This window comes from Danio rerio, chromosome 10 (assembly GCF_049306965.1).
Source record: "Danio rerio strain Tuebingen ecotype United States chromosome 10, GRCz12tu, whole genome shotgun sequence".
NCBI lineage: Eukaryota > Metazoa > Chordata > Actinopteri > Cypriniformes > Danionidae > Danio > Danio rerio.
In genome coordinates, this window is record NC_133185.1 from 14813661 (window position 1) to 14827685 (window position 14025).

Genomic DNA, 14025 nt, shown 5'->3' on the forward strand with positions numbered 1-14025 from the left:
TATGTTGCTTGACTCTTATATTACTTTTTAGTTACTTTCACCAAAATAACTACAGAATTAGAACTTAACATTCTAAAATGAAAAAAATGTACTGCAGAGCATTTTACATCCAGTGGAAAGGGATATGATGTAGCAGAATGACTGTGACCTATCCAGGCTACTAACAATATAGTATATAGTTGGCAATGTGAAGGCTCAAAACAATGCAAGAAAGGATGACAGTCAGAATCACAAATGATTTAAGTCCGTTAAAAGTATGGTAGTGGTAAAGTGATTATCTGGCAATATCTGTGTATAGTATATCTGTATAGCAGTATAGCTTGACTATATTCATATTAGACATAACAGGCCTATATGTAAACTCCAATGCCATGACAAGATGCAGATTTTTTTTTCTTTTCTTATTGTTACAATTATTTTATTCTTGTTAAATTTAAGTGGCTCACAAAGCAAAACTGTCATGCACAAAGTGAGCATGATGAACATAGCTTTCTCAGTATGATGCTTGTGGACCGATATCTGTTTGTGGACAAAACTGCTTGTGAGCTCTCAAATATACACTGCTCGGATGCAAATTTTCTCACACTCTCTTAAATATGCACTGCTCATACACAAATTTTCTTGCGCACTCTCAGTACACTGCTTGCTGAGTGAGATTATATGCAGACTCACAATTTGTTTCTTGTGTTCCTTCTTCCTTTTGTGCTTTTTGATATTATTGTGCTTTTTGATATTATTTATATTAGTATTTATATTAACTATTTATCAACAATAACCAAAATATTAAAATAGACTTACATATTAAATTATTTTATCTAATAAACCATAACATTTTTGTCTGTTTGTTATATGATGAGATATTTCAAGTTTCAACCACAGAGAATAGATGTTGAATGTAAAGAATACATTTTATTTTAAAAACATTTATTATACATCCAAGAGGTGCACCATACTAATAAAATAAAAAAAATAAAAACATTTAAACAAAAATATAACTATTGCAAGCAGAAATGTAAGCAATAGAAAATAGGGAAAAACTCGATAAGGTATTCTAGCCTACTGTAGTATTCACTCTTCAAATAAATGTCACAAAATGTCCCATTTTATCATGGCAACTAAAAGTGAACTAGTCTCTGTGGTCTTCCGCATTGTTGATGAGATTTTGGAAGACATTTTCCCAGTCATTCTCTTCATTTTGAGGAAAAGCTATTCCACAGGGCCCCTGAACACGTATATTACATTGGCATGTACACTGTTTTGAATAGTACTATAGTAAAGTACTTCAATTAATCTGTTGTGGTAATACTATAGTCGCTATGGTAACACAACAAGTGTAAAATAAACAAATTACCCAATGCTGTAGTTTTTATTTTTTCAATATAGGGTATATTATTCTATAATTCGCCACACTTTACTGTAGTAAAACTACACTTTGTATTTCATTTTATCAGTTCAATATTTTTAATACCAATTGTAAATGATACTAGCCTAAAACATAGGCAGTATACCAAACACTCAAAAACACTAGTATTTATTATAGAATTTACCTTAACCTTTAGATAAATAGTGTAGCAATATATAAACCATATCAACATTCTTCGGGTAACAATTTAACAGGAGGATCTCTGGAGAGCAAAAGCACGAAAAGAGGAGGAAACACGGCACAAATTGTGAGTCTGCATCATCTGAGAGAGCGAGAGCAGATAAATCGCACATGAGCAACCATGTTTTGAGTGCACACGAGGAGTTTTGTCCACAAACAGGGGAACCGGCGTGTTCGCTCGCTCATATTACATGAATGTGCTCTCGACTTGTAATACTGCACTTACGACATTTGTCAGTGAAATGATGTCACGAATGTACTGTCTTCTGCAATTTTCATTTATTTGCCGCTTTTCCACTGTGCGCTAGGGCTTAACATTACTGTGAACCGGGCTGAGCCAAAAGCCTCAGACCTCGAGCTCAGAGGCTGTATAACTGTATAAAAGGATAAAACATGAAATAATAATAATAATAATAATATAAAAAAACATAAATTATTTGTGCCCAGCTTTGACATAATTAAAGTTATCTTAGAGAAAGAGGGAGAGAGGGTAAGCAGAGAGTAAGAACTAAAGCGAGAATGAGATAGCAGCAAAGAGCAGAGCGGGAAAAGAGAAAGAGCAAAGTTTACTGCCTATTTTGTATCTTTCTTGACCATGTAAACAAAGCATAAATACTGAGACATACAAACTGACCAATCAACATGCAAAACACCTAAGGAACACACACATCTTACCCAGGCCCTGATTTTATCAGAATCTGTATGGTTTTGTTTTTTTGTTTTTTTGATGGAAATGACTTGTTTTGTTATAAAAGCAAATGCATATGATAATTTACATTCGTACAACTCTATATAACCTATAACTTTATACATTTTGTAGTTAGGTTATAATACTCTTATCATATTTCAGGGCCTCCTTCTGCTCCACGTAATGCTATCTCCAACGTAAATGAAACCAGTGTGTTTTTGGAGTGGACTGCGCCTGAAGACACCGGTGGCCGGAAAGACGTGAGATACAACATCCTCTGCAGTAAAATCAGCACCGACTCGGGTCACTACGAGCCATGTGGAAGCCATGTGCGGTTTCTGCCTCAGCGTACGGGCTTGAGAAACACCTCGGTTATGGTCGTGGATCTCCTAGCTCACACCAACTACACGTTTGAAGTGGAGGCTATGAACGGTGTGTCAGATCTAACTGGCCCTCCGCGTCAGTATGTCTCGCTCAATGTCACCACCAACCAAGCAGGTGAGCAGATTTGTCCCCCTGGAATTGTTTCCATTACATGCTAAGCTTAACATGTCAAAGTTTGAGTCTTACAGACAAGCTTGAACAGGCTTTGGAGTGTAAGAGTTATGTGGCATAAAAAAAAAAAAAAAAACTATAAAGGTGTCAGGAGAATGTGAAGAAAAATGCATGTGCTGATGTTGAAATTGAATTTAAGCAGTTGAGGAGATAGTTGTGAAATACATCTTTGATTGTGTAGAATGCATCTAATATCCTTAATATCCTTGATGTCTTTTAAAAGTCTCAAAAGGGTAATGTTTCTCAGCAGTGACAATACAAATACTGTATTTTCCTAAATGTTTTTATTTTTTATAGGTATATCTATATGTATTTATAAATTAAATGACATTTGAATACTTCTTAGATTGGTAATAATCTTAATTTAATATTTTTTTAAGAAATGGCTAAGAAATTAAACATTTTCAAATATGTTTTGATATTTTGTTATCTTCCCGCAGTATTATTTCCTTGTTTTTGTTATATATATATTTTTTTTTCCTTACACACATGGCCTTAGTTATTAGTTATTAACAAAGACTATAGAATACGCAAGACATGTCATGATTGTACTTTTGAATGGGTAAAAGTGCAACTGCGAAATCCCCTTAAGGCAAGTCATCTTAATCAGCGGCCATCTTTGAAATGCCTCTTGGGCAGTATGCTTAAGGATTCAGTTTGAATAGGAAAACATCAAATTCTCCAATACTGCTTGTCAAGCTTATGATTGAATTGCAAATTGGGAATCACCAATCAAATGAAACCATAAGTGTGTCTTCAGTTTTATTTCTAAACAAAATCACAAAACAATCTGCAGAAACTCAAATACAGTATATTTTGTATTTATTCTCTTTTTTCTTTTTAGATGTTAGTCTGAATCGAATCGTTCGGTTTGTAATGCGTACCGAACTGAAAGTCTCATACTGAACTGTTCAGTACGAATACGCATATATATATATATAAATGAGCAATATCACACGAGTAGCAGTGCGATATGGCTGTATATGGGATACAGCCATATCGCACTGCTACAAGTGTGATATTGCGTTTATACAACAGTTTGACGGCATAATTGTGTATATAAAAACAAAATCAAACATAGAGAGTCTCAAAAACCCTTTTGTATGACTGTCTTCCGCCTTGGATTTAAATCATAAGCTCACAGTTAAACAGCTGAGCAAGCATCTTTTAAACTTTAGATCTGTAGTGTCCGCTTTTTGCTGGTTGTATGTGGGCGGAGTAATACACAAAGGGTAAAGAGGTTGTACGGGTGCTGATATTACCTAAATGTATCACTACTGTCAGCCAATCAGATTCAAGAACCAGACAGAACTATATATATATATATATATATATATATATATATATATATATATATATTATATATTAGCCCCCCTGTTTATTTTTTTCCCCAATTTCTGTTTAACGGAGAGATGATTTTTTCAACACCATTTTAAACACAATGGTTTCAAAAACTTATTTCTAATAACAGATTTTTTTTTAAAATCTTTGCCATGATGACAGTAAATAATATTTTACTAGATATTTATATTTTTCAAGACACTTCTAAAAACCTTAAGTGACATTTAAAGTCTTAACTAGGTTAATTAGGTTAACTAGGCAGGTTAGGGTAATCAGGCAAATTAATGTATAACGATGGCTTGTTCTGAAGACTATTGGGGAAAAATAGCTAATAATTTTGACCTTAAAATGGTGTTTAATAAATTTAAAACTGCTTTTATTTTAGCTGAAGTAATTAAAATGTTCTTGCTCTGTTAAACATAATCTGTTATTGTATGGTATTGTCATCATCATTGTGTATCAGTTTTCACTTTGATAAATAGTGGTGAACTGCATGTACTTACTGCAACTAATTGTTGTAACACAGGCAACATGCACCTAAAACATACCTTGGGTTCAAAAACAGACACTCTTTAATGTTTCTTTCTTTTTTTTTTTTTTTTATAATGAACAGATTGAAGTTAATGCACCATATAGCACTTCTTGTGAATAAATCATCTAAAAGCTGCAGTGAAACGTACCAGCTTATTTCACATTTTGCACTAGTCAGTGATATATTTCCATAGAACTTAGATTTTTTTGTCACATGACCACTTAGACACATAGATTAGAGGGGGGTGGGGGGATGTAACAAGGGTAACTGCCCTTAAACCCTTTTCAATACAGCAGCACCTCTGCTGACTGCCATTGACTTTTCATTAAGCTAATGATGACCCTAATGCACACTGAGGCGTAATCTGCTTTATCTGTAAGAGGGTGTGTATGTGTGTTCAGTCTGTCGCATATGTCATGTAAGTGTTCAGTTTAATAAAGCACCTCTGAATTGAAGGATTTTGCCTCAGTGGAGTGGAGGTTTTGCAGAATACGGAGCGCTCAGCCTCTGTGGTTTGGATTATCCATTTGGTGGATGTGTGGAGTAGCGGTCATGTTTTATGCGAACTGGATGGCTGGAGGCTAATCGAGAGGTTTGGCTGCAGTTCTGAGACCAGACATGCTCACAAAGGTGCTTGACTGTCTGAACGCGAATCAGTATTGAAATATTGAGGAGGACTGCAGGCTGTCTTTGTGTCAGTCGACTGAAAATCACTTTTCCATTATCTCGCTTTTGTCTTCCCTCGTTTGAAGCACAACTCAATTTGAAGTCCTTTTATAGGCTAGAATTCAAAGCAAAATATGTCCAGGGACTTTCCTGGTATGCCTGTTATGCCATAATGTGTTAGAGGAAATAGTAATCTAACGAATTAAATGTTTAATAATAATACTACTAATAGTAATACTAATACTACTACTACTACTAATAATATGAAATAATAATAATAATAGTAATAATAATAATAATAATCACAACAACAACAACAACAACAACAACAACAACAACAACAACAATAATAATAATAATAATAATAATAATAATAATAATATGTATTATTATTATTATTATTATTATTATTATTATTAGTAGTAGTAGTAGTAGTATTTATATATTTATAATTAATACTACTGTATTATTTTAATATTTAAATTATATTAATTTTTTAAATAAATTATAATTAATACTACTACTACCTCTACTACTACTACTACTACTACTACTACTACTACTACTACTACTACTAATAATAATAATAATAATAATAATAATAATAATTATTATTATTATTATTATTATTATTATTGTTATTATTATTATTTTATTATTATTATTATTACATAAATTGAAATTAATGTTAGATTAAAAAATGAAAGCTTAAAAAATAATCTATATAAATATAATGATGATGATGATGATGATGCTGATGATGATGATACACGTTGACAACCGGATAATAATGTAATAATAACATCACAACAATATCACTATAATGAGTGTGTTATAATAATGGTAAAATGATAAAATAAAGATAAAAAAGTTCAAATAATGATATTTAAAAATAGATACTGTGGAGAAACTACAACTAGTCCTTTAGGACAAATGATGGGAAGTGCATTGCCAGTTTTCCAACAAATACTTAAAAACTACTAAAATGTTTAAAGGGTCATGAAACACCAAAACACATTTTTTGAGCTGTTGACAGTCGTATATGTGTCCCACACTGCTAAAAACACTATTAGGACACCTATATTTCACTAAAAAGTGTAAATTGGTTGTTTTTGCGTTATTTCAAGCAAATTTGTACTTCCGGTTTGAAACAAATTTTTGAAGCTGCGTCACGGTCATGACATAATAGCGTTGTATTCCAGCGTGCAGACTGGACGTCTGTGCCAGAGTATGTCTTATTACATCTTACAGTGTGATGCATTAATGCATGAGTAAGGCTTGGTTCAAACCAATCAGCGCACTCTATTGTGCAACTTCATTAATATTCATTACTGTCATAGTGTTTAGACGACAGAGACGCCACGTTGTGTTGGCAAAACAAGCGTGAAGTGTTGCTTTTCTAGTTTGCTGCAGTTAAGTTTTGTTTTCATTTTCTCTCTGTGAGAGCTCAGCTGGAGTCATGTGTGGATAAACAGTGTACGCGACGCTCGCAATACAACTTACGTGTCTAAGGAGGATCATTGTTTACCTAAAAACTGTTCTCATCTGCAAACGCTGAGATCCGGATTCGCTTAGTCTCCTCTTAATAAAGACACGGCTCTAGTTGCTGGTGATTGTCCTGTCTCTACAGATTTGGTAAGTGAGCGATCAGTGCTCTTTGTTTATTCAGTTTGTTCGTATCGAACTAAGTTAACTATTGCACCGAGTGTAAACATGTTAGCACTACAACCAAACTTTAACCTCGTGTAGGATTTTCTCCGCATTTTGTGATCGGAATAACACACACTTTCTGACGCTACCTGCCAAGTGCATCTAAGTTTCCGGGAAATGCTGTTTTTTTTTTCTCTCATTCACCGTACGGTATCAAACATTGCATGAAAAATACACGCTTAGAGCAGTTCCTCGAATCAAATATTTAGTTTGTCTCGAGGGACATGAATGAATTCCCTGAATGAAAGAGCCAAACTGCAGTTAAAGTCCACCATTTAATAATTTGGCAAATAATTCGACTACAGATGTCCATGTAAACACAGTCACTTTGTCCCCTCTGTGTGTGTGTGTGTGTGTGTGTGTGTGTGTGTGTGTGTGTGTGTTTTGACTCTGAAAGTCAGCGTGCCCAAATAGACACTCCCACACCATGCCTCTTTTCTTCCGCCGACACTCCCCCCTAAACAAAGCTGGACACGCCCACTTTTCTGACTTTCCAAAGTAGAGGTGTGAAAACACCCTGCTGAAACGAGGGGGTTTCATGGCCCTTTAAAAACAATGGTACTCAAAGAATGATAAAAAGACATTTCGATATTTCACTTTCAATAGTGCATAACATACTTAAAAGATACAAGAAATCTGGAGGAAGTTCAGTGCATAGAGGACATAGGCGCAAGCTGAACTACTGTGATATCCGATCCCTCAGGCAGCACTTTGTGCATCAAGAATCCTTATTCATGTTTATGAATCACCACCTGGGCTCAGGACTACTTTGGCAAACCTTTGTCAAGTACCACAATACGTTACATCTACAAATGCTTGTTAAAACTGTATTGTGCTTAAAGTAATCCCTATGTTAACAGTGTCCAGAGCGCCGTTGACTTTAGAAATCACTACTTTTTTTTTTTTATAGGCATTTGTCCGGCAGTTTTGTTAAAATATATGTTAATATATTTTTGTATTTTGTATGCACACAAATAAATAAACATAAGGCACAATTTATACACAATTTCTAAACTTTGTGAAAATAACGTAGTAATTTTAGTAATTTTGCTGAGTTTGTCTATTTCCCAAGTGTTACAACAATCAAATTGATATTAAACATCAAAACTGAAAACGTTGAACTTTATTGACCTATAAATTAGTTTAAATATACAAAATAGTTCAGCTTTGTAGACTCTAACACAATAACAGGCACAGGTGCTGCAGTTGCCTTCAGACTTAAAATGTTTATTTTTCCTTTTCCTAATCCTTTATTCTAAACCCTAAGTCCTTTTTGCAACTTGTATGCACAATCTCCATGCTCTAATTTAGGGAGAAATATTGAACATAATATTTGTGCCTATTTCCGTTCCGATGCCGCTCTGTCACAAAAGCACAGCAGATGTGCAGAAACAGTCCTAGGGTGTTAATTTATTTCACCGGGGTGGTAAGGGTACAGTATTTCCACTCTAAAGAGACGACTTTAACATCTGCTGCAGCTCATTAAGCTACTCTCAAATCAACAGTGGAATTATGCTCTTTAAAACACTATTAATTATGACAAGCAAAATTATCATTTTTGCAACACAAGGCAAGGCGAGCTGTCATACGTGGTAGTCATGTGTTCACTAATACTAATCTTTGCAAAAGCGAGATGAAATAAATTCTGTTTTTATTTCATGAGTGGGGAGATTTGTTAAACTATAAGAAGGTTGATCAAATGCTCGCTGATTTTTAGCTTTTCAGAGCGAGCGGGATTTCACAACAAACTGAATAGTTTGCAGGTGCAAGCGATTAGCGCTTAGCATTGGCACGACTCTCAAGTGCTTTCGCTGATAAATGTCGACAGACGCATGAGTGGAGCTGAATTTTGTGAGGCTTGACTATTTTCTCATTGACAGCTGAGTGCATGACGTACTCGTGAAAAGAGTTGTGACACTAAGCATCCTCAAAGCCTCTCAGCGAAGCTCTTCTGGCAAGCGGCTGTGAGCACTTTTGCTTCACTAAACTCAGCACATCGTTGATGCACTTTTTAAGGCTCTGCAGATGGTGACCCTATCGCTGTTTGGGAGCAACTAACCAAAAGTAGCAACATCTACTGCGATTTTGAAAATAGTGGGTTTGGTTTGAGGAAAGGGAGTAGGGTTTTTTTACTTGATTACTATTTGTATATCCACTTTATTGCCACAAATACACTAATTAAAGGAGCATTCCACTTTTTTTAGAAAAAAGAGTTGTTTTACAAGTCCCATAGATGTTTATAGTTTTACCATGGATGCAACAGATGCAGAGGTATAATGCTGCACCTTACGCCCCATTCACACACGGCTTCAGCGTCAACTGAAGGCGTGTCTGAAGTTGGGGCTGAAGTGATCGTCATAGAAGCGTCAGCCAATGAAATTCAGTCAGCAATAGACTACTGTCTAGCTGGTGTATTTGCATACAGCGATCTGATTGGCTGACGCTTCCATCTGCGCTTAAAGTTGAGCTGGTCCCAACTTCTGCAGCGAGCAATGACTCTGAATAAGCGCCGACGGATCCACTTCACACTTCGGCAACTTCGGCAACACCTGACGTCACCCATTCAAAGTGAATGGGAAGCGTTGACGCACACGGGGCGTTAAAATAGATCACAGCTTGGTAACGATGTAGCTAAGTAATTTGGATGGTAGCAAAATTTCTTGATTTTTACACCATTAAGATTGGAATAATAGTTCCAACCATATTGACTTCGAGAATAGCAACTTTTCACTTGTGAAAAAAATTAACGATCGGGGTGTCAAGTTTTATGGTTATGTTCGCTAATATACCTCAGTAAACCATACATGTAATTCAATTACATATCATTTATTAACCAAACTTTTGTTTTCAGTCTTTTGAGGGATATTGAGTGGTTCTCAATGACATTTGTGATTAAATAAACAGGTTTGCATTCCTGCACCTATTAATGGATGGCCATACTGCAAATACTTTTTTTTGTTTTGTTTTACTATTTAACTTCCATGTGTAAGCAAGTGTGTGATAAAATACAAACTATGCATCTAGTTTTATGGATATCTACAGTACAAATGCCTATTTTAACGAAAGCATGTTTTGTGAACACTTACGCTGTCTGTTGGTGGTCTGTATTTGCCAGTTTCAAACTGCTAAATTAATATTTTTGGTTTAAAAATGCATACATATTGGTAATAATTATTATGGGGGGTCAATGTATATTTAGATGATCTATTATTCTAATTAGTAATATTATGTTAGATACAGATCAGAGAAAACTATTTCTTAACTATTAAGACCCCCCATAAATCTTGTTTTGATGTTCTTCAGGGGGATAAAGCATTTATTAGGGGTTAATCTGACACTCCCAAAACCCTCAGTTATTTGCACCCTGTCTATATCTTTTTTTTTCCCCCGTTGGTCTAGTCCAGTGTTTCCCAACCCTGTTTCCGAAGGCAGACCAACAGTACACATTTTCAACCTCTTTCTATTCAAACACTTATGAATCAAATCATCAGAATGTTAGAAGAGTCTCGAAAACCTGGAATGAATGGTTCAGATAAGAAAGACGTCCAAAATATGTACTGTTCGTAAGTGGTGTACAGTAACAAATTACACATACTCAAATGACTGTAATTGAGTAGTTTTAAAATGTGTACTTTTACTTACCCTTGAGTACATTTTTAGTGCTGTATTGTTACTTGTACTCCACTACTTTCCTTTAACCTGCAGTCACTACTTTATATTTTCTTGTCTTTGAGGATTAGAAAAATTAGTCCTGTGATTCCTGTCCAATCAAATCACACATAGAAGGTAAACTGTATCATAATGAACTACCTTAAAACATGGGTGCTTTATAATTACAGCAAACTGTTTGGAAGCGTTAAAAGTGTCCAAGAAAATGTCCAAAATCTTTTCACACATTGACCCAGACATTGACTTCTCACTTATGTGAAGATGAGGAATCTCTATCGTATGATGACTGTCAACATGACATCCGATTGACGTTATTCCTCAACGTCCTGGGGACGTTGCATTTTGTTTGAAAATTAAAATTGGGTTGACGTCAGAACCCAACGTCAGGCCGAAGTCAATGTCCAACGGCCAACCTAAAATCAAGCAAATATCAAAGTCTAATGATGTTACAGCTTGAAGTTATCACTATGACATCTATCAGATGTTGGTCACCTGACATCACAACCTAAATCTAACCTAATATTAATGTCTCATGACGCTGTGTGCCTGCTGGACAATGACTAAATACACTACAGAATGTTACGTTTACACACATCCACAAATTACATGTAAATGCATCAGCTTTTTATTGCGTAAAATAGAGATCTGCGTGGGACTAAATTTTTAATCCTGCTTTTTCTCCACTGCTGTTGATGTGCCTCCAGGAACAGGGTTGGAAAACACTGGTATAGTCTGATTCGATTCAGTGATTTATGCTAAACTAAACTAAGCTAAGCTAAAAAGCTCCTGCAAGAACAACAGGCTGAAGTCCTTACCATTATTCTGCAAAAACTAAAAGTAAAAAGTGTCTAACAAGGTGACATAAGGAGATTTATATAAAAATAATTTTTTTATGTAATTTTTTTAAAATATGCAGCCTGATGGTTTTAAACATTAAATATATTATATATGATAAATAATAACGATGAGAACAAAAATAGGAGATGTTTTTTGATCAACAAATCAGATTAAAATTATATTATACACTGAAATCAGTTGCTTTAGACTGCACTAATATTTCATCATAGTATTGTTTTTATTGTATTTTCAACCAAAGACATGCAGCATTAGTCAACAAAACGGTATGTTTTGCATTGTCCTGGAATCCATGAGCATCTTTCTAGGCAGATACTGTAATATATGCATAAGGGCAGATATGTTTGGCAAATTGTTAAGACAGTGTTCTTTTTAGCTAATAGTTCTCAGGCCAGGCCTTTGGCTGGCACAGTAGTGTGTTGGCAGGAGTCATTTCTCAGGCCTAGATTTGGCCGATGGACGACTGGTGTCTGCCAGGGGTTTTTCATCTTGCTTCTCTGCAGGGCTCCCCAAACAACACTTGTTTACAAACACACGGCCTGTTGAGAGGGTGGTGTTGGCAGTCTTTCGGGGCCGGAGCAGATGAGATGACCTTTCTTACCCGGATAAAAACCATGGCACGGCATGCTAACTTCAATTACACTGCATGCAAATATCTTCTTGGAAGAATGTCCTACACAAAAAAAAAAAAAAAAAAAAAAAAAAAACATTGGCTGGAGCCACTGTGGTACCAGCATTAACTGAGCTAAAGTGCTTTAATAAGTGTAAAAAAAGACAAAAAGATAAAAACAGGTAAAACACTTCATTCTGTTAAATGTGCTGCATTTAAGTTTTTGACTGATTTAAAGCAAAATATGTTTGCAGATAATGGGTAACATGGTGGCGCAGTGGGTAGCACATTCGCCTCAAAGCAAAAAGGTCACTGGTACGAGCTTCGACTGGGTCAGTTGCCATTTCTGTGTGGAGTTTGCATGTTCTTCCCATGTTCGTGTGGGTTTTTGCTGGGTGCTCCGGTTTCCCCCACAAGTCCAAAGACATGTGGTACAGGTGAATTGGGTATGCTAAAACTGAGCTTAATGTATGAGTGTGTGTGTGCGTATAGATGTTTTTTAGTGATGGGTTGTGGCTTGAAGGGCATCCGCTACATAAAATATATGCTGGATAAGTTGGTGGTTCATTCTGCTGTGGTAACCTCAGATTAATAAAAGTACTGAGCCGAAAAAAAGCGAATGAACGAATGTTTGCAGATATTTAAGAAACATTCTAAGTGAACATTCTTGTGTATTTCATTCATTCAGTCAGGAAGGCTTTTAAAGCGTGCGTCTGTGACTGAAATGCACCCTCCGGAGGACAGTAAATGACTCCTAAACGAGACGGAGATTCAGAGTTCCATGAGGTGGTTATTAATTAGCAAATAATATAAATATTATAAACGTAAACATTGTGAGCAGGTTACATTGTAATATTGTGTCATAACACGCTATGTGAGATTTGCAGTGATAAATATTTAAATTGTTTGCACCAAGCGAAACAAGACAGAAATTTAAATACAGCCATTCAGAAGCACAGAATAGTGCACTTACTGCACTCTAATGAAATGAAAAGGTTTATAATCTTATTAATACATATTAAACCGCTGGAGTTTGTGCAGTAGAAGTGTTTCCATCAAACATGCTGGTTTCTGAAAGTATGTCACTAAGAAAAGAGGCATTTTTTAATGAAAATAGTAGAACAAGTGTAGAACAAGAGTAGAACAAAATTTGCATCTGATAAGAAAAAAACGTGCATAAACTGTGATAAAATCCCAATTACTGCCTAAATTCCTCTATGTGATTTTGTTAAAAATTTGATGTGACATCATGCGTCATGATGTGACGCTATTAAGGTTATTGCACACTAACTCTAAAATTTTCGTCTGTAATTTTTGCAAGTAAAAAAATCAACCTCACGTTGTGTCAATCATATTAACACACTGCCTCTGAAACTTCCGTTCCCCTTCGGTTGGGGAACTTCAGTGCCATGAATGGGAGGATTCGGATCAGAAGCCGCTTATCTGGAGAGTATTGAACGGGCCAATGAATGAAATTAATTGGCAGCGTAAGCTTGCGCAGGTGTGCGACATCTGCAATCATCTCAGCATATAAGCACACCTGAAGCCAGCAGACGCCATCCTTTTCGCTTCAGATCCTTTCTGAGTGAGTCGATGAGGGTTCCTCTTGCTGATCAGCACTTCAGAGCGAACGAGTGTGTCTCCCGGTCCAGAGTGGGTCTTCGCGGTGGCAGACGGTCGAGCTGGGTTACTCCCTTGCCTGCGGTTCTTTGGGTCCGGTCCTCCAGAGCGGTGCGTATAGTTGCAACTTTCCTAAAAGAGCAACACAGTCGTGCAGCACGTCCTTTTCAGGATGG

At 35.8% G+C, this 14025-nt stretch overlaps 2 protein-coding genes across 4 annotated transcripts in view; one reads left to right on the plus strand and one right to left on the minus strand.

The window, feature by feature from the left end:
* The window catches only part of LOC137496564 (uncharacterized), a 251045-nt gene that overhangs the window by 210389 nt on the left and 26631 nt on the right, over positions 1–14025 (minus strand). The window lies entirely within an intron of this gene.
* epha5 (EPH receptor A5) overlaps positions 1–14025 on the plus strand; it is a 214681-nt gene that overhangs the window by 96651 nt on the left and 104005 nt on the right. For all 3 annotated transcript variants that reach the window (XR_012386171.1, XM_001338028.9, XM_021479281.2), the window contains exon 5: positions 2454–2789. Coding sequence is in view for 2 of the 3 variants with exons in the window: in XM_001338028.9 (XP_001338064.4) it covers positions 2454–2789 (336 nt within the window). In the remaining variant the exon portion in view is untranslated. The remainder of the gene's footprint in view (positions 1–2453; positions 2790–14025) is intronic.